Source organism: Vicugna pacos, chromosome 28 (assembly GCF_048564905.1).
Source record: "Vicugna pacos chromosome 28, VicPac4, whole genome shotgun sequence".
NCBI lineage: Eukaryota > Metazoa > Chordata > Mammalia > Artiodactyla > Camelidae > Vicugna > Vicugna pacos.
The window spans coordinates 691445-711578 of record NC_133014.1 but is presented as its reverse complement, the minus strand read 5'-3'; the positions used below and the strand labels follow the sequence as shown (position 1 = coordinate 711578).

General features: G+C 60.8%; 3 protein-coding genes across 4 annotated transcripts in view; 2 read left to right on the top strand and 1 right to left on the bottom strand.

Moving 5' to 3' along the window:
- Positions 1-20134, top strand: part of LOC116277736 (ankyrin repeat domain-containing protein 26-like) — a 533747-nt gene that overhangs the window by 13453 nt on the left and 500160 nt on the right. The window contains 1 exon segment of the mRNA XM_072951590.1: positions 1596-1722. Coding sequence (XP_072807691.1) covers positions 1596-1722 — 127 coding nt within the window.
- Positions 4362-20134, top strand: part of LOC140690081 (uncharacterized) — a 32013-nt gene continuing 16240 nt past the window's right edge. Inside the window, exons 1-2 of one of the 2 annotated variants that reach the window (XM_072951603.1) lie at positions 4362-4704; positions 10519-10645. In XM_072951603.1, the coding sequence (XP_072807704.1) occupies positions 4635-4704; positions 10519-10645 (197 nt within the window). In that variant the 5' untranslated portion in view covers positions 4362-4634. Of the gene's footprint in view, positions 4705-10518; positions 10646-13340; positions 13682-20134 lie in introns of those variants that run through there. The other variant, XM_072951604.1, reaches the window with a different exon arrangement.
- LOC140690084 (uncharacterized) lies at positions 7552-19620 on the bottom strand. The gene is made up of 2 exons (XM_072951608.1): positions 18275-19620; positions 7552-7752 (listed from the first exon to the last, which is right to left on the bottom strand). The coding sequence occupies exon 1, from the start codon at positions 19360-19362 to the stop codon at positions 18322-18324; it is 1041 nt and encodes a 346-aa protein (XP_072807709.1). The 5' UTR covers positions 19363-19620; the 3' UTR covers positions 7552-7752; positions 18275-18321.

The window sequence follows — 20134 nt, the reverse complement described above, 5'->3', positions numbered from 1 at the left end:
GATTGTGCATGTCCTGGAGTTTGCAGGCCCATGAGTGTGCAGGCCCAGAAGTGTGCAGATTCAATACGGAACCGGCCCGGGAGTGTACAGGCCCAGGTTCCTGCAGGCCCCGGTGTGCGTAGGTCCAGGAGTGTGCAGGTCCAAGAGTGTGCAGGCCCAGTTGTGTGCAGGCCCAGGAATGTGCAGACCCTGTCGACCCTAGAGGGCAGGATGCCGTGACCAGAGGAGGCGCTCTCTAGGACTGGGGGCGGAGGCCGGGAGAGCAGGCGGTTGGAGAGCCGGTGGTGAGGGCTGGAAAGGGGCAGAGCTGCACCAACCAGGTGTGCGGACCTGAGGGCGTGAGGCTGGGCGGCCTGCCGAGGGTGTTCCTGCAGCAGTGCTGGCCCTGGGTGAGGATGTGGTGGGACCAGGGCTGAGCCAGCGGGGCAGAAGGAGGAGGAGCGGGGAGGAGGGCGCCAGAGGGTGCACAGTGGACCGGTCACTGGGCATCTGCAGGTTTGGAGGCGCTCTGCTGTGTGGGGCTCCAGGCCTCCCTGGGTCTGGGGACGTGGGTGTGATGTGACTCGGAAGGAGGCCGGGTGCGCTTCGGACAGCACCCGCCATCTCTCCCACCCAGGCCCAGTGCTCATGGTCGTGTTGCAGCCTCAGTTTTCCGTCCACTGTCCCAGCAACCCCTTGGTGGTATTCTGAGCAGAGGCAGAGGGTGAGAGTCCTGACTTGGCTTTCCTTCCCTGTGTTTCCAAGTCCACACTCATTCCGCAAGTCGCACGACAGGCCAAGAAATCGGGAGACGCGGTGTCGGGGTAAAGAATAGTGAGTTTATTTGGAAAGGCAGCTGACCGAGAAGATGGCAGGCTAATGTCCTGGAGAGCCACCTTCTCCGAGTGAGACTTCAGGCTCCTTTTACACTCGAAAGGAGAGGGGTTGTGGGTGGTTGGTGCAAAGTCCTTGGTGCAGGAATTCTTTGTTTTTGCAGTTGTGGGTCAGCTCATGGGGCCCCTGTAAAACCTCTAACAAAACAAATGTTACTTTCTGTTCTGCAGCTTGTTGTGTGTATAGGAGAGGAAAAGAGCTCTTATCCTGAAGGCTGAGAGCCTTGAGAACAGGCTCTGCTGTCAATTTCAGGCTGAAGGCAACATTGTTTTACAAAAGGGGCAGAGCTGGTAAGACAGCCTGGAAAACAGCAGAGGGTTAAAGGAAAAAGAACAGATCTAATAGGCAGTCAGATTTGGTCTTTTCTGTTACACCTGCTGCCCCAGCAGGGCTGGCCTCAGGGAGGAAGGGCGCCCCTCCGGCCCCCGAGAGCCGCCTGCAGAGGGTGGGGAAGGCAGGGAGGGGGTCTGCCCTGCTGGGGAGGTAAACTAGACATGGCTGATACATGGACAGTGAGTGCAAAGTTAGAAAACCTCTGGGTTTTCCCTCTTTAGGGAGGGAGAGGGAGGCTCAGCATAGGTCCTTGAGCTTCCGCGAGAAAAGTGGCTCTCAGCCCAGGTCGGCTGCGGGCGCCTCTGGGGTTGTCACACCTGAGGGGCCCTCTGTGGACGGGTCCTGTGTTCTTGGCACTGACGTGGATTTTCCTCCTCTTCTTCCCCAAGGGGCGGTAGTGGCTCCGGGGGCAGCTTCCAGCCGATCACGGCCATCCTGCTGCCCTCATGCAAGCTGGCCCTGCACGCCCGGCAGCTGGACGTCAGGCTGCAGCTGGACTACGTCTCCGCCTCGCAGGTAAGAGGAGCCCCGCTGCTTCCCTGGGGGCCGGCAAGGGGGTCCCTCGGGAGGGGTTTCGGTTGGGGGCTCCTGGCTAGACGCCGCAGCCGTGTGAGTGGCACCGTTGGGGTGAAGGAGGCTGGTGCCAGGGACAGGGCAGGCCCAGGAGTGTGCAGGCCCAGGAGTGTGCATGCCCAGGAGTGTGCAGGCAAAGGAGGGAGCAGGCCCAGTAGTGTGCAGGCCAAGTAGAGTGCAGGCCCAGAAGTGTGCACGCCCAGGCGTGTACAGTAGGGCTGTGCAGGCCCAGCAGTGTTCAGGCCCAGGAGTGTGCAAAATCAGGAGTATACAGGCCCAGGTGTGTTCAGGCTCAAGATTGTGCAAGTCCTGGAGTGTGCAGGCCCATGAGTGTGCAATCCAGGAGTGTGCAGGCCCAGTAGTGTGCACACACAGGAGGGAGGAGGCACATGATTGTGCTGGCCTGGAGTGTACAGGCCTGTGTGTGTGTGTGTAGGCCCAGGAGTGTACAGGCCCAGGTGTGTGCAGGCCCAGGAGTGTGCAGGCCCAGGATTGTTTAGGCCCAGGAGTGTGCAGAGAGAAGAGTGTGCAAGCCCAGGTTGGTGCAGACCCAGAAGCGTGCAGGCCTAGGAGAGCGCAGGCCCTGGAGTGTGCAGGCCAGGAGTGTGCAGGTCCAGGAGAGGGCCGGCCGAATTGGGGGCAGGCCCAGGAGTGTACAGGCCCAGGAGTGTGCTGACACAGTAGGGATCAGTCACAGGAGTGTGCAGGTCCAGGAGTATACAGGCCCAGGTGTGTGCAGGCCCAACATTGTGCAGGCCCAGGAGTGTGCAGGCCCAGGTATGTGCAGGCCCAGGCCATGGCAGGCCCAGGAGGGTACAGACCCTGGAGTGTGCAGACCCAGGAGTATGCATGCCCAGGGCTGTGAGGCCCAGCATTTTTCAGGCCCTGGAGTGTACAGAATCAGGTGTATACAGGCCAAGGTGTGTTAATGCCCAAGATTGTGCAGGTCCTGTTGTGTGCAGACCCATGAGTGTGCAGCTCGAGCAGTGTGAAGGCCCAGTAGTGTTCAGGCCCAGGAGTGTGCAACATCAGGAGTATACAGGTCCAGGTGTGTTCAGGCTCAAGATTGTGCATGTCCTGGAGTGTGCAGGCCCATGAGTGTGCAATCCAGGAGTGTGCAGGCCCAGTAGTGTGCAAGCCAGGGCCAGAGAAGGCCCATGCCAGGGAAGGCCCAGGAGTGTACAGATCCAGGAGTGTGCAGGCCCAGGAGTGTGCATGCCCAGGAGTGTCCAGAGGAGGGGTTTGAGGCCGTGGTGGGATGTCCTTCACAGGCATAAATAGCGTAAAGAGCATAAAACTACATGATAGTGATGGTCGGACAGCATGGGAATGCACTTAATGTTCCTGAAATGCACAATTTAAAAGGGAAAAAAATCTGTATTTTATTAAAGGAGGTGGAAAATTGAAAAATATAGGATGCCATAAATGATGTAAAACAAATAAACTAAACTAAAGAAAAACAAAACAAAAGCAAATTCAGGGGCAGGGAAGTCAACTTCGGGTAGCGGAGGGGATTTATGGTGGGATTTTGGAGAAGGTGTAGGAGGGTGCAGAGGGGCACAGCCCTAGTGGGTGATGATGCCTAAAATGGTTCTCCACTGCCCAGCGGCCCAGGTGCAGGTGCAGGAACTGCAGGCTTCTCAGGAGCAGCAAGATCAGCAGGAGCTGCAGGCTCTTCAGGAGTGGCTAGATCAGCAGGAGCTGCAGGCTCTTCAGGAGTGGCAAGATCAGCAGGAATGGCGGGCTCTTCAGGAGTGTCTAGATCAGCAGGAACGGCAGGCGCTTCAGGAGCGGCGGGCTCTTCAGGAATGGCAGGCTCTTCAGGAGCCGTGGGCTCTTCAGGAGCGGCTAGATCAGCAGGAGAGGCAGGCTCTTCAGGAGCGGCAGGCTCTTCAGGAGCGGCTAGATCAGCAGGAACGGCGGGCTCTTCAGGAGCAGCTAGATCAGCAGGAATGGCAGGCTCTTCATATGCAGTTGGAGCAGCAGGATCTTCATGTTCAGCAGGAGCAGCTGGAGGGAGTTCGCGGTCTCCTGCTGGACCCTGGTGGTCCTGTTTTGGTTCTCTGGCGTCTTCCCCTGCCCCTGCCTGCTCTGGACCTGTAACTGTTGGACGTGGAGAGAGCTTTAAGTCTAGTGGTTGTGCTCAGGCACAACCTGGAAAAAGGTACCCACGTGGCTCCCTTTCCACGTGCCTTTTCAAGGACAGAAATCTTCCCAGAGCTTTGCAGACAGCTCCCACCGAGCAAGTGCCCACAGGCACTTGTTCTGTGACTGAATTCTTCCAGACAGGTGGTCTGAGGCCCGTCTTTGTTCTGGTCCCAACAGCAGACTTTGGGAATGCCTCCCTGTGTGGCCCAGCCCTCCGCCCTCCCTCACCTACACACCCGCACCGGCCCTGCCCTTCTCACCTTTGGGCTGTGCTTCGGGGGGCTCCTGGCCCTCTACCTGAATCCCCGGGTGGTGGGCCCGGTGCTCCAGGTCAGAGCCGGGGGTGCTGAGCTGCCCCTCAGCCCTGGGCAAGATCCTGGGGAGAGACCTGGGCGACGTCTGGGCAGGAGGCCGTGGTGGTGGGGAGCCCTTCATACCCAGACTCTTCCGGAGCCTGTGCTGGCCTTCCACAGTGTGGCACACCAGCCCCTCACTTGGGGAGCTGGCATGAGTGTCCTGGTTCCCCGGATCCTGCGGTGTCTGGCTCTGCAATGACAGTGACCGGCAGCCGGCCCGGCCCGGAGGTCTCAGAGCCCTGCCTGGCCAGGACCACTCCTGCTTCTGCCCCACTCGACCGTCTGCTGCCTGATCAGACTGGGACCTTGGTCATCTCAGTCACCCGGGAGGCAAGAGACACACCCTAGGGCATGGGCGCCACCTCGGGCAGCAGGGCCCTGCCCCGGTTCTCCACATCCCAGCCAGCCCGCTTGGACCCAGGTTGGTGATGTGATCGGCCCCCCAGGCACCTGACCCTTCCTCAGCCTGCTCTTGCTTGAGGCAGGACCCCCCCAACATGACTGCCCCACCGCCACCAGTCAGGAAGGGGCTGTGGGGCCACCCGGGTGGGGTCTGAGTGGTGGCCTGGCCTGGGCGGGCCTGCCCTGGGCCTCCCTGTGTTACCTTTCGGTCCCTCTGGCCAAAAGGCCAGAGGCGCCTGGGGTGAGACCCGACCCACTGTCGGCACTGTTGGCAAAGGCCGTTGCTGCGGGCTTTCCGGGGGCCGCGACCTCGGGATCTTGGGATGCAACAAAACATGTCTGAGCTGAGCTGAGTTCACCAGCCAAGTAGGTTGAGAAGTGTCCTTCTCTACACAGCGGGTGCCTGGTGACCTGGGTCCCAAGTTCTGTTGGGCTCTGTTGCCAGGGAAGTGAGGTCACTTCCTGGGGTCCCCTTCCCCAAGCTTCCTCCTTACACAAAGCTCCCCAAGGGCCTCTCTGGGCTGCTGATGGCTCACTTCCCACCCCATGCCATGTCCACCCAGTGACACCAACACGGCCCCTCCTATAGCCCTGGGGAGGCCTGGATGCAGCCAGGGTCACAGCTCTGATGACACAGCTGGCTTCAGACCCAGCTCCCCCGCCAGCAGTGCTGTCACCCTGGACAAGCCACCTGCTTCTCAGGGTCTCCCCAATCCCCCATCGGCGCAGTGGGGATCATTCTGGACCCGGCTTCCTAGGAAAGCCATCATGTCTCTAGAACCACAAACACCTACTGCACCTGTCACCTCTGCGGGCTGGCATCACAGGGAGCTCATGCACAGACTCAGCAAAGGAAGGGCCCCACAGAGGGCTGGTGTGCAGGCCAAGGAGTGTGCAGGCCCAGGACTGTGCAGACGAGGCATTGTGTGGGCCCAGGAGAGGGCAGGCCTAGGAGTGTGCAGGGACAGAAGTGTGCAGGCCCAGGAGTGTGCAGGGGCAGTAGTGTTCAGGCCCCGGAGAGTGCAGGAAAGGTGAGGGCCATCACAGGAGAGGGCAGGGCCAAATGGGGCAGGCCAAGGAGTGTGCAGGACAAGGAGTTTGTAGGCCGAGGAGTATGCGGTCACAGGAGTGAGCAGGCCCAGGTGTGTGCAGTCCTTGGAGTGTGCAGGCCCAGGAGAGGGCATGCCCTGGAATGTGCAGGCCCAGGAGTGTGTAGGTACAGGAGGGAGCAGGCCCAGGAGTTTGCAGACGAAGGAGTGTGTAGGGACAGATGGGAGCAGGCCCTGGAGTGTGCAGCGCCAGGAGTGTGCTGGTCCATGAGAGGGTCGGCCGAAGTGGGGGCTGGCCCGGGATAGGGCAGGGCCAGGGGTGTGTAGGTCAAGACTGTGCTTGCCCAGGATTATACAGTCCCAGGAGTGAGCATGTACAGGAGTGTGCAGGCCCAGGAGTGTAGAAGCCCAGGTTCGTGCAGGCCCAGGTGTGCGCAGGTCCAGGAGCATGCAGGCCCAGGTGCGTGCAGTCCCAGGAGAGTGCAGGCCCTGGAGAGGACAGGCCCTCGATTGTGCAGGCCCAGGAGTGTGCAGGCCAAGCAGTGAGCACCCCCAGGAGTGTGTAGGCCCAGGAGTGTACAGGCCCAGGAGTGTGCAGCCCCAGGCGTGTGCAGACTCCGGAGTGTGCAGAGACAGGGGTGTGCAGGCCCAGGAATGTACAGGTTAGGGCTGTGCAGGCCTAGCAGTGTTCAGGCCCAGGAGTGTGCAAAATCAGGAGTATACAGGCCCAGGTGTGTTCAGGCTGAAGATTGTGCATGTCCTGGAGTGTGCAGGCCCATGAGTGTGCAATCCAGGAGTGTGCGGGCCCAGTAGTGTGCAAGCCAGGGCCAGAGAAGGCCCATGCCAGGGAAGGCCCAGGAGTGTACATATCCAGGGGTGTGCAGGCCCATGAGTGTGCAGGCCCTGAGTGTGCACTCGAGGGATTGTGCGGGCCCAGGAGAGGGCAGGCCCAGCAGTGTGCAGGCCCAGGAGTGTGCAGACATAGGTGGGATCAGTCACAGGAGTGTGCAGATCCAGGAGTATACAGGCCCAGGTGTGTGCAGGCCCAACCTTGTGCAGGCCCAGGAGTGTGCAGACAGAGGAGTGTGCAGGCCAAGGAGGGTGCAGGCCCAGGCCAGGGCAGGCCTAAGAGGGTACAGACCCTGGAGTGTGCAGGCCCAGGAGTATGCATGCCCAGGGCTGTGAGTCCCAGCAGTGTTCAGGCCCAGGAGTGTGCAGAATCAGGGGTATACAGGCCCAGGTGTGTTCAGGCTCAAGATTGTGCCTGTCCTGGAGTGTGCAGGCCCATGAGTGTGCAATCAAGGAGTGTGCGGGTCCAGTAGTGTGCAAGCCCAGGCCAGAGAAGGCCCATGCCAGGGAAGGCCCAGGAGTGTACAGATCCAGGATTGTGCTGGCCCAGGAGTGTGCATGCGCAGGACTGTGCAGGCACAGGAGGGAGCAGGCCGAGGAGGGTGCAGTCCCAGGTGTGTGCAGGCACAAGTGTGAGCAGGCCCAGTATTGTGAAGGCCCAGGAATGAACAGGTCCAGGAGAGGGCCGGCCGAATTGGGGGCAGGCCCAGGAGAGGGAAGGCCCAGGAGTGTGCAGGCCCTGGAGTGTGCACACGATGGATTGTGCGGGCCCAGCAGTGTGCAGGCCCAGGAGTGTGCAGACATAGGAGTGCGCAGGACAAGGAGGGTGCAGGCCCAGGCCAGGTTAGGCCCAGGACTGTACAGGCCCGGGAGTGTGTCGGCACAGCAGTGTGCAATCACAGGATGGAACAGGTGCAGGAGTGTTCAAGGTTAGCAGTGTGCAGGCCCAGGAGTGTGCACACACAGGAGGGAGGAGGCACACGAGTGTGCTGGCCAGGAGTGTACAGGCCTGTGTGTGTGTGTAGGCCCAGGAGTGTACAGGCCCAGGTGTGTGCAGGCTGTGGGATGTGCAGGCCCAGGAGTGTGCAGGCCCAGGAGTGTGCAGGCCCAGGAGTGTGCAGAGAGAAGGGTGTGCAAGCCCAGGTGGGTGCAGACCCAGGAGTGTGCAGGCCAAAGGGAGCGCAAGCCCTAGAAGTGTGCAGGCCAGGAGTGTACAGGTCCAGGAGAGGGCCGGCCGAATTGGGGGAAGGCCCAGGAGAGGGAAGGCCCAGGAGTGTGCAGGTTCATGAGAGGGTCGGCCGAGGTGTGGGCTGGCCTGGGATAGGGCAGGGCCAGATGTGTGTAGGCCCAAGACTGTGCTTGCCTAGGAATATGCAGTCACAGGAGGGAGCAGGCCCAGCAGTGTGCAGGCCAAGTAGAGTGCAGGCCCAGGCCTGTGCAGTCCCAGGTGTGTGCAGGCCCAGGAGAGGGCAGGACCCGGTGTGTGCAGGCCCAGGAGTTGCAGACCCAGGTGTGTGCAGACACCGGCGTGTGCAGAGACAGGAGTGTGTAGGCCCAGGATTGTACAGGCCAAGGGCTGTGCAGGCCAAGCCATGTGCAGCCCCAGGAATGTGCTGGCACAGATGGGAACAAGCCTAGGAGTGTACAGGCATATGTGGGAGAAGGCCTGGGAGTGTACAAGCCAAGGTTCATGCAGTCCCAGGTGTGCGTAGGTCCAGGATTGTGTAGGCCCAGGTGTCTGCTGTCCCAGGAGTATGCGGGCCCAGCAGAGGGCAGGCCCTGGAGTGTGTAGGCCCAGGATTGTGCAGGCACAAGTGGGAGCAGGACCAGCAGTGTGCAGGCCCAAGAGTGTGCAGGTCCAGGAGAGGGCCGGGCGACTTGGGGGCAGGCCCATTAGAGGGAAGTCCCAGGAGTGTGCAGGCCAAGTAGTGTGCACACGAGGGATTGTGCGGGCCCAGGGGAAGGTAGGCCCAGCAGTGTGCAGGGCCAGAAGTGTTCAGGCCCAGGTTCGTGCAGGCCCAGGTGTGCGCAGGTCCAGAGCATGCAGGCCCAGGTTTTTGCAGTCCCAGGAGTGTGCAGGCCCTGGAGAGGACAGGCCCTCGAATGTGCAGGCCCAGGAGTGTGCAGGCCAAGCAGTGAGCACCCCCAGGAGTGTGTAGGCCCAGGAGTGTACAGGCCCAGGAGTGTGCAGCCCCAGGCGTGTGCAGACTCCGGAGTGTGCAGAGACAGGGGTGTGCAGGCCCAGGACTGTACAGGTTAGGGCTGTGCAGGCCTAGCAGTGTTCAGGCCCAGGATTGGGCAAAATCAGGAATATACAGGCCCAGGTGTGTTCAGGCTCAAGATTGTGCATGTCCTGGAGTTTGCAGGCCCATGAGTGTGCAGGCCCAGAAGTGTGCAGATTCAATACGGAACCGGCCCGGGAGTGTACAGGCCCAGGTTCCTGCAGGCCCCGGTGTGCGTAGGTCCAGGAGTGTGCAGGTCCAAGAGTGTGCAGGCCCAGTTGTGTGCAGGCCCAGGAATGTGCAGACCCTGTCGACCCTAGAGGGCAGGATGCCGTGACCAGAGGAGGCGCTCTCTAGGACTGGGGGCGGAGGCCGGGAGAGCAGGCGGTTGGAGAGCCGGTGGTGAGGGCTGGAAAGGGGCAGAGCTGCACCAACCAGGTGTGCGGACCTGAGGGCGTGAGGCTGGGCGGCCTGCCGAGGGTGTTCCTGCAGCAGTGCTGGCCCTGGGTGAGGATGTGGTGGGACCAGGGCTGAGCCAGCGGGGCAGAAGGAGGAGGAGCGGGGAGGAGGGCGCCAGAGGGTGCACAGTGGACCGGTCACTGGGCATCTGCAGGTTTGGAGGCGCTCTGCTGTGTGGGGCTCCAGGCCTCCCTGGGTCTGGGGACGTGGGTGTGATGTGACTCGGAAGGAGGCCGGGTGCGCTTCGGACAGCACCCGCCATCTCTCCCACCCAGGCCCAGTGCTCATGGTCGTGTTGCAGCCTCAGTTTTCCGTCCACTGTCCCAGCAACCCCTTGGTGGTATTCTGAGCAGAGGCAGAGGGTGAGAGTCCTGACTTGGCTTTCCTTCCCTGTGTTTCCAAGTCCACACTCATTCCGCAAGTCGCACGACAGGCCAAGAAATCGGGAGACGCGGTGTCGGGGTAAAGAATAGTGAGTTTATTTGGAAAGGCAGCTGACCGAGAAGATGGCAGGCTAATGTCCTGGAGAGCCACCTTCTCCGAGTGAGACTTCAGGCTCCTTTTACACTCGAAAGGAGAGGGGTTGTGGGTGGTTGGTGCAAAGTCCTTGGTGCAGGAATTCTTTGTTTTTGCAGTTGTGGGTCAGCTCATGGGGCCCCTGTAAAACCTCTAACAAAACAAATGTTACTTTCTGTTCTGCAGCTTGTTGTGTGTATAGGAGAGGAAAAGAGCTCTTATCCTGAAGGCTGAGAGCCTTGAGAACAGGCTCTGCTGTCAATTTCAGGCTGAAGGCAACATTGTTTTACAAAAGGGGCAGAGCTGGTAAGACAGCCTGGAAAACAGCAGAGGGTTAAAGGAAAAAGAACAGATCTAATAGGCAGTCAGATTTGGTCTTTTCTGTTACACCTGCTGCCCCAGCAGGGCTGGCCTCAGGGAGGAAGGGCGCCCCTCCGGCCCCCGAGAGCCGCCTGCAGAGGGTGGGGAAGGCAGGGAGGGGGTCTGCCCTGCTGGGGAGGTAAACTAGACATGGCTGATACATGGACAGTGAGTGCAAAGTTAGAAAACCTCTGGGTTTTCCCTCTTTAGGGAGGGAGAGGGAGGCTCAGCATAGGTCCTTGAGCTTCCGCGAGAAAAGTGGCTCTCAGCCCAGGTCGGCTGCGGGCGCCTCTGGGGTTGTCACACCTGAGGGGCCCTCTGTGGACGGGTCCTGTGTTCTTGGCACTGACGTGGATTTTCCTCCTCTTCTTCCCCAAGGGGCGGTAGTGGCTCCGGGGGCAGCTTCCAGCCGATCACGGCCATCCTGCTGCCCTCATGCAAGCTGGCCCTGCACGCCCGGCAGCTGGACGTCAGGCTGCAGCTGGACTACGTCTCCGCCTCGCAGGTAAGAGGAGCCCCGCTGCTTCCCTGGGGGCCGGCAAGGGGGTCCCTCGGGAGGGGTTTCGGTTGGGGGCTCCTGGCTAGACGCCGCAGCCGTGTGAGTGGCACCGTTGGGGTGAAGGAGGCTGGTGCCAGGGACAGGGCAGGCCCAGGAGTGTGCAGGCCCAGGAGTGTGCATGCCCAGGAGTGTGCAGGCAAAGGAGGGAGCAGGCCCAGTAGTGTGCAGGCCAAGTAGAGTGCAGGCCCAGAAGTGTGCACGCCCAGGCGTGTACAGTAGGGCTGTGCAGGCCCAGCAGTGTTCAGGCCCAGGAGTGTGCAAAATCAGGAGTATACAGGCCCAGGTGTGTTCAGGCTCAAGATTGTGCAAGTCCTGGAGTGTGCAGGCCCATGAGTGTGCAATCCAGGAGTGTGCAGGCCCAGTAGTGTGCACACACAGGAGGGAGGAGGCACATGATTGTGCTGGCCTGGAGTGTACAGGCCTGTGTGTGTGTGTGTAGGCCCAGGAGTGTACAGGCCCAGGTGTGTGCAGGCCCAGGAGTGTGCAGGCCCAGGATTGTTTAGGCCCAGGAGTGTGCAGAGAGAAGAGTGTGCAAGCCCAGGTTGGTGCAGACCCAGAAGCGTGCAGGCCTAGGAGAGCGCAGGCCCTGGAGTGTGCAGGCCAGGAGTGTGCAGGTCCAGGAGAGGGCCGGCCGAATTGGGGGCAGGCCCAGGAGTGTACAGGCCCAGGAGTGTGCTGACACAGTAGGGATCAGTCACAGGAGTGTGCAGGTCCAGGAGTATACAGGCCCAGGTGTGTGCAGGCCCAACATTGTGCAGGCCCAGGAGTGTGCAGGCCCAGGTATGTGCAGGCCCAGGCCATGGCAGGCCCAGGAGGGTACAGACCCTGGAGTGTGCAGACCCAGGAGTATGCATGCCCAGGGCTGTGAGGCCCAGCATTTTTCAGGCCCTGGAGTGTACAGAATCAGGTGTATACAGGCCAAGGTGTGTTAATGCCCAAGATTGTGCAGGTCCTGTTGTGTGCAGACCCATGAGTGTGCAGTTCGAGCAGTGTGCAGGCCCAGTAGTGTTCAGGCCCAGGAGTGTGCAACATCAGGAGTATACAGGTCCAGGTGTGTTCAGGCTCAAGATTGTGCATGTCCTGGAGTGTGCAGGCCCATGAGTGTGCAATCCAGGAGTGTGCAGGCCCAGTAGTGTGCAAGCCAGGGCCAGAGAAGGCCCATGCCAGGGAAGGCCCAGGAGTGTACAGATCCAGGAGTGTGCAGGCCCAGGAGTGTGCATGCCCAGGAGTGTCCAGAGGAGGGGTTTGAGGCCGTGGTGGGATGTCCTTCACAGGCATAAATAGCGTAAAGAGCATAAAACTACATGATAGTGATGGTCGGACAGCATGGGAATGCACTTAATGTTCCTGAAATGCACAATTTAAAAGGGAAAAAAATCTGTATTTTATTAAAGGAGGTGGAAAATTGAAAAATATAGGATGCCATAAATGATGTAAAACAAATAAACTAAACTAAAGAAAAACAAAACAAAAGCAAATTCAGGGGCAGGGAAGTCAACTTCGGGTAGCGGAGGGGATTTATGGTGGGATTTTGGAGAAGGTGTAGGAGGGTGCAGAGGGGCACAGCCCTAGTGGGTGATGATGCCTAAAATGGTTCTCCACTGCCCAGCGGCCCAGGTGCAGGTGCAGGAACTGCAGGCTTCTCAGGAGCAGCAAGATCAGCAGGAGCTGCAGGCTCTTCAGGAGTGGCAAGATCAGCAGGAGCTGCAGGCTCTTCAGGAGTGGCAAGATCAGCAGGAGCTGCAGGCTCTTCAGGAGTGGCAAGATCAGCAGGAATGGCGGGCTCTTCAGGAGTGTCTAGATCAGCAGGAACGGCAGGCGCTTCAGGATCGGCGGGCTCTTCAGGAATGGCAGGCTCTTCAGGAGCCGTGGGCTCTTCAGGAGCGGCTAGATCAGCAGGAGAGGTAGGCTCTTCAGGAGAGGCAGGCTCTTCAGGAGCCGTGGGCTCTTCAGGAGCGGCTAGATCAGCAGGAACGGCGGGCTCTTCAGGAGCAGCTAGATCAGCAGGAATGGCAGGCTCTTCATATGCAGTTGGAGCAGCAGGATCTTCATGTTCAGCAGGAGCAGCTGGAGGGAGTTCGCGGTCTCCTGCTGGACCCTGGTGGTCCTGTTTTGGTTCTCTGGCGTCTTCCCCTGCCCCTGCCTGCTCTGGACCTGTAACTGTTGGACGTGGAGAGAGCTTTAAGTCTAGTGGTTGTGCTCAGGCACAACCTGGAAAAAGATACCCACGTGGCTCCCTTTCCACGTGCCTTTTCAAGGACAGAAATCTTCCCAGAGCTTTGCAGACAGCTCCCACCGAGCAAGTGCCCACAGGCACTTGTTCTGTGACTGAATTCTTCCAGACAGGTGGTCTGAGGCCCGTCTTTGTTCTGGTCCCAACAGCAGACTTTGGGAATGCCTCCCTGTTTGGCCCAGCCCTCCGCCCTCCCTCACCTACACACCCGCACCGGCCCTGCCCTTCTCACCTTTGGGCTGTGCTTCGGGGGGCTCCTGGCCCTCTACCTGAATCCCCGGGTGGTGGGCCCGGTGCTCCAGGTCAGAGCCGGGGGTGCTGAGCTGCCCCTCAGCCCTGGGCAAGATCCTGGGGAGAGACCTGGGCGACGTCTGGGCAGGAGGCCGTGGTGGTGGGGAGCCCTTCATACCCAGACTCTTCCGGAGCCTGTGCTGGCCTTCCACAGTGTGGCACACCAGCCCCTCACTTGGGGAGCTGGCATGAGTGTCCTGGTTCCCCGGATCCTGCGGTGTCTGGCTCTGCAATGACAGTGACCGGCAGCCGGCCCGGCCCGGAGGTCTCAGAGCCCTGCCTGGCCAGGACCACTCCTGCTTCTGCCCCACTCGACCGTCTGCTGCCTGATCAGACTGGGACCTTGGTCATCTCAGTCACCCGGGAGGCAAGAGACACACCCTAGGGCATGGGCGCCACCTCGGGCAGCAGGGCCCTGCCCCGGTTCTCCACATCCCAGCCAGCCCGCTTGGACCCAGGTTGGTGACGTGATCGGCCCCCCAGGCCTCTGACCCTTCCTCAGCCTGCTCTTGCTTGAGGCAGGACCCCCCCAACATGACTGCCCCACCGCCACCAGTCAGGAAGGGGCTGTGGGGCCACCCGGGTGGGGTCTGAGTGGTGGCCTGGCCTGGGCGGGCCTGCCCTGGGCCTCCCTGTGTTACCTTTCGGTCCCTCTGGCCAAAAGGCCAGAGGCGCCTGGGGTGAGACCCGACCCACTGTCGGCACTGTTGGCAAAGGCCGTTGCTGCGGGCTTTCCGGGGGCCGCGACCTCGGGATCTTGGGATGCAACAAAACATGTCTGAGCTGAGCTGAGTTCACCAGCCAAGTAGGTTGAGAAGTGTCCTTCTCTACACAGCGGGTGCCTGGTGACCTGGGTCCCAAGTTCTGTTGGGCTCTGTTGCCAGGGAAGTGAGGTCACTTCCTGGGGTCCCCTTCCCCAAGCTTCCTCCTTACACAAAGCTCCCCAAGGGCCTCTCTGGGCTGCTGATGGCTCACTTCCCACCCCATGCCATGTCCACCCAGTGACACCAACACGGCCCCTCCTATAGCCCTGGGGAGGCCTGGATGCAGCCAGGGTCACAGCTCTGATGACACAGCTGGCTTCAGACCCAGCTCCCCCGCCAGCAGTGCTGTCACCCTGGACAAGCCACCTGCTTCTCAGGGTCTCCCCAATCCCCCATCGGCGCAGTGGGGATCATTCTGGACCCGGCTTCCTAGGAAAGCCATCATGTCTCTAGAACCACAAACACCTACTGCACCTGTCACCTCTGCGGGCTGGCATCACAGGGAGCTCATGCACAGACTCAGCAAAGGAAGGGCCCCACAGAGGGCTGGTGTGCAGGCCAAGGAGTGTGCAGGCCCAGGACTGTGCAGACGAGGCATTGTGTGGGCCCAGGAGAGGGCAGGCCTAGGAGTGTGCAGGGACAGAAGTGTGCAGGCCCAGGAGTGTGCAGGGGCAGTAGTGTTCAGGCCCCGGAGAGTGCAGGAAAGGTGAGGGCCATCACAGGAGAGGGCAGGGCCAAATGGGGCAGGCCAAGGAGTGTGCAGGACAAGGAGTTTGTAGGCCGAGGAGTATGCGGTCACAGGAGTGAGCAGGCCCAGGTGTGTGCAGTCCTTGGAGTGTGCAGGCCCAGGAGAGGGCATGCCCTGGAATGTGCAGGCCCAGGAGTGTGTAGGTACAGGAGGGAGCAGGCCCAGGAGTTTGCAGACGAAGGAGTGTGTAGGGACAGATGCGAGCAGGCCCTGGAGTGTGCAGCGCCAGGAGTGTGCTGGTCCATGAGAGGGTCGGCCGAAGTGGGGGCTGGCCCGGGATAGGGCAGGGCCAGGGGTGTGTAGGTCAAGACTGTGCTTGCCCAGGATTATACAGTCCCAGGAGTGAGCATGTACAGGAGTGTGCAGGCCCAGGAGTGTAGAAGCCCAGGTTCGTGCAGGCCCAGGTGTGCGCAGGTCCAGGAGCATGCAGGCCCAGGTGTGTGCAGTCCCAGGAGAGTGCAGGCCCTGGAGAGGACAGGCCCTCGATTGTGCAGGCCCAGGAGTGTGCAGGCCAAGCAGTGAGCACTCCCAGGAGTGTGTAGGCCCAGGAGTGTACAGGCCTAGGAGTGTGCAGCCCCAGGCGTGTGCAGACTCCGGAGTGTGCAGACACAGGGGTGTGCAGGCCCAGGAATGTACAGGTTAGGGCTGTGCAGGCCTAGCAGTGTTCAGGCCCAGGAGTGTGCAAAATCAGGAGTATACAGGCCCAGGTGTGTTCAGGCTGAAGATTGTGCATGTCCTGGAGTGTGCAGGCCCATGAGTGTGCAATCCAGGAGTGTGCGGGCCCAGTAGTGTGCAAGCCAGGGCCAGAGAAGGCCCATGCCAGGGAAGGCCCAGGAGTGTACATATCCAGGGGTGTGCAGGCCCATGAGTGTGCAGGCCCTGAGTGTGCACTCGAGGGATTGTGCGGGCCCAGGAGAGGGCAGGCCCAGCAGTGTGCAGGCCCAGGAGTGTGCAGACACAGGTGGGATCAGTCACAGGAGTGTGCAGATCCAGGAGTATACAGGCCCAGGTGTGTGCAGGCCCAACCTTGTGCAGGCCCAGGAGTGTGCAGACAGAGGAGTGTGCAGGCCAAGGAGGGTGCAGGCCCAGGCCAGGGCAGGCCTAAGAGGGTACAGACCCTGGAGTGTGCAGGCCCAGGAGTATGCATGCCCAGGGCTGTGAGTCCCAGCAGTGTTCAGGCCCAGGAGTGTGCAGAATCAGGAGTATACAGGCCCAGGTGTGTTCAGGCTCAAGATTGTGCCTGTCCTGGAGTGTGCAGGCCCATGAGTGTGCAATCAAGGAGTGTGCGGGTCCAGTAGTGTGCAAGCCCAGGCCAGAGAAGGCCCATGCCAGGGAAGGCCCAGGAGTGTACAGATCCAGGATTGTGCTGGCCCAGGAGTGTGCATGCGCAGGACTGTGCAGGCACAGGAGGGAGCAGGCCGAGGAGGGTGCAGTCCCAGGTGTGTGCAGGCACAAGTGTGAGCAGGCCCAGTATTGTGAAGGCCCAGGAATGAACAGGTCCAGGAGAGGGCCGGCCGAATTGGGGGCAGGCCCAGGAGAGGGAAGGCCCAGAAGCGTGCAGGTCTAGGAGTGTGCAGACGAGGGATTGTGTGGGCCCAGGAGAAGGCAGGCCCAGGAGTGTGCAGGGCAGAAGTGTGCAGGCCCAAGAGTGTGCAGGGCCAGTCATGTTCAGGCCCAGGAGTGTGTAGGACCTGTGAGGGCCGTCACAGGAGAGGGCAGGGCCAAATGGGGCAGGCCAAGGAGTGTGCAGGACCAGGAGTTTGTAGGCCGAGGAGTATGCAGTCACAGGAGTGAGCAGGTACAAGAGTGTGCAGGCCCAGTAGGGTAGAAGCCCAGGTTCGTGCAGACCCAGGTGTGCGCAGGTCCAGGAGCGTGCAGACCCAGGAGTGTGCAGACACAATATGGAACAGGCCCAGGAGTGTGCAGGCTAAAGGGTGTGCATACCCAGGACTGTGCAGGCCCAGGAATGTGCAGACACTGGAGGGAGCAGGCACACTAGTGTACTGGCACAGGAGTGTACAGCCCAGGTGTATGCAGGCTCTGGGATATACAGACCCAGGAGTGTGCAGTCCCAGGATTGTGGAGACAGAGGAGTGTGCAGGCCCAGGATGGTGCAGTTCCAGGAGTGTGCAGGCCCAGGCCAGGGCAGGCCCAGGAGTGTGTAGGCACAGGAGGAAGCAGGCCGAGGAGTCTGCAGTCCCAGGTGTGTGCAAGCACAAGTGGGAGCAGGCCCAGTAGTGTGCAGGCCCAAGAGTGTGCAGGTCCAGGAGAGGGCCGGCCGAATTGGGGGCAGGCCCAGGAGAGGGAAGGCGCAGGAGTGTGCAGGCCCAGGAGTGTGCACATGAGGGATTGTGCGGGCCCAGGAGAGGGCAGGCCCAGGAGTGTGCAGGGCCAGAAGTGTGCAGGCCCAACAGTGTGCAGGGCCTGTAGTGTAAAGGCCCAGGAGCGTGCAGGACTAGGAGATTGCAGGCCCAGGGGTATGTAGTCACAGGAGAGAGCAGGTTAAGGAGTGAGCAGGTACTGAACTTTGCAGGCCCAGGAGTGTACAGTCCTAGGTTCGTGGAGGCCCAGGTTTGCGCAGGTACAGGAGTGTGCATGGCCATTAGTGTCCAGGCCCAGGCCAGGACAGGACCAGGAGTGTCCAGTCTCAGGAGTGTGCAGGGCCAGGAGTGTGTAGGCGCACAAGTGTTTTGTCCCAGAAGTGTGACGGCACACGAGTGTGCAGGCCCAGGAGTGTGAAGACACTGGAGTGTGCAGAGACAGGTGTGTGCAGGCCCAGGAGTGTGCCGGCACAGGTGGGAACAGGGCTAGGAGTGTGCAGGCATACATGGGAGCAGACCCAGGAGTGTACAAGCCCAGGTTCATGCAGGCCCAAGTGTGCGCAGGTCCAGGAGTGTGAAGGCCCAGGTGTCTGCTGTCCCAGGAGTGTGCAGGTCCTGAAGTTTGCAGGCCCAGGAGTGTGCAGGCCCAGGAGTGTGCAGACAAAGCATTGTGCAGGCCAAGGAGGGTGCAGGCCCATGAGTGCACAGGCCCAGGAGTGTGCAGGCCCAGGCGTGTGCAGACTCCGGAGTGTGCAGAGACAGGAGTGTGCAGGCCCAGGTTTGTACAGGCCTAGGGCTGTGCAGGCCCAGCAGTGTTCAGGCCCAGGAGTGTGCAAAATCAGGAGTACACAGGCCCAGGTGTGTTCAGGCTCAAGGTTGTGCATGTCCTGGAGTGTGCAAGCCCATGACTGTGCAATCCATGAGTGTGTGGGCCCAGTAGTGTGCAAGCCCAGGCCAGAGAAGGCCCATGCCAGGGAAGGCCCAGGAGTGTACAGATCCAGGAGTGTGCAGGCCCAGGATTGTGCATGCCCAGGAGTGTGCAGGCACAGGAGGGAGCCGAATAAGGAGTGTGAAGGCCCAAGAATGTACAGGTCCAGGAGAGGGCTGGCCGAATTGGGGGCAGGCCCAGGAGAGGGAAGGCCCAGAAGAGTGCAGGCCAGGGGTGTGCAGATGAGGGATTGTGTGGGCCCAGGTGAAGGCAGGCCCTGGAGTGTGCAGGGCCAGTAGTGTTCAGGCCCTGGAGTGTGCAGGAAAGGTGAGGGCCATCACAGGAGAGGGCAGGGCCAAATGGGGCAGGCCAAGGGGTGTGCAGGACCAGGAGTTTGTAGGCCGAGGAGTATGCAGTCACAGGAGTGAGCAGGCTCAGGTGTGTGCAGTCCTTGGAGTGTGCAGGCCCAGGAGAGGGCATGCCCTGGAATGTGCAGGCCCAGGAGTGTGTAGGTACAGAGTGTGCAAGCCCAGGAGTTAATAGGCCGATGTTCGTGCAGGCCCTGTTGTGCAGAGGTCCAGGAGAGTGCAGGCCCTGGTGTGTGCAGTCCCAGGAGTCTGCAGGCCCTGGATTGTGCAGGCCCAGGAGTGTGTAGGTACAGGAGGGAGGATACCCAGGAGTTTGCAGGCCTAGGAGTGTGTAGGGATAGATGCGTACAGGCCCTGTATTGTGCAGTCCCAGGAGTGTGCAGGCTTGTGAGAGTGTCGGACGAGGGGGCGCTGGCCTGGGATACGGCAGGGCCAGGGGTGTGTATGCCGAAGACTGTGCTTGCCCAGCAGTATGCAGTCACAGGAGGGAGCAGACCGAGTAGTGAGCAGACCCAGGTGTGTGCAGGCACAAGTGGGAGCAGTCCCAGTAGTGTGCAGGCCCAAGAGTATGTGGGTCCAGGGGAGGGCCGGCCGAGTTGCGGGCAGGCCCAGGAGAAGGCAGGCCCAGGAGTGTGCAGGGCCAGAAGTGTGCATGCCCAAGAGTGTGCAGGGCCAGTAGTGTTAAGGCCCAGGAGTGTGCAGGACAGGTGAGGGCCATCACAGCAGAGGGCAGGGACAAATTGGGCAGTGCCAGGATTGTGCAGGACCTGAAGTTTGCAGGCCCAGGAGTATGCAGTCACAGGAGGGAGCAGGTAAAAGAGTGTGCAGGCCCAGGTGTGTACATGCCCAGGATCATGCAGGCCCAGGTGTGCGCAGGTCCAGGAGTGTGCAGGCCCAGGTGTGTGAAGACACCGGTGTGTGCAGAGACAGGAGTGTGCAGGCCCAGGAGTGTATATGCCCAGGGCTGTGCAGGCCTTCCAGCGTTCCGCCCCAGGAGTGTGCCGGGACATGTGGGAACAGGCCTAGGGTTAGGCAGGCATAGATGGGAGCAAGCCCAGGATTGTACAAGCCCAGGTTAATGCCGGCCCAGGTGTGCACAGGTCCAGGAGTGTGTAGGCCCTGGTGTGTGCTGTCCCAGGAGTGTACCGGCCCATGTGTGCGCAGGCCCTGGAGTTTGCAGACACCGGAGTGTGCAGACAGGGGTGTGCATGCCCAGGAGTGTACAGGCCTAGGAGAGTGCAAGCCCAGGAGTGTGCACACAAGGGATTGTGCGGGCCCAGGACAGGGCAGGTCCATGTGTGCGCAGGTCCAGGAGTGTGCAGGCCCAGGTGTATGCAGTTCCAGGATTGTGCAGGCCCAGGAGAGGGCAGGCCCATGGGTGTGCACACGAGGGATTGTGAGGGCCCAGGATAAGTCAGGCCCTGCAATGTGCAGGGCAAGAAGTATGCAGGCCCAAGAATGTGCAGACAGAGGAGTGTGCAGGCCAAGGAGGGTGCAGGCCCAGACCATTGCAGGTCCAGGAGTGTACAGGCCCAGGAGTGTGCTATCCCAGCAGTGTCCAGGCCCAGTTGTTTGCAGGTCTATGAGTGTACATGCCCAGGCATGTGTAGTCCCAGGTGTGTACAGGCCCAGATAGGGCAGGCCCCGGTGCCTGCAGGCCCAGGAGTTGCAGGCCCAGGTGTGTGCAGACACCGGAGTGTGCAGAGACAGGAGTGTGTAGGCCCAGGATTGTACAGGCAAAGGACTGTGCAGGCCAAGCCATGTGCAGCCCCAGGAATGTGC

Excerpts from the sequence above, each read along its gene's own strand:
- LOC140690084 (XM_072951608.1), bottom strand. The coding sequence starts at position 19,362 with ATGTCCCGGCACACTCCTGGGGCGGAACGCTGGAAGGCCTGCACAGCC.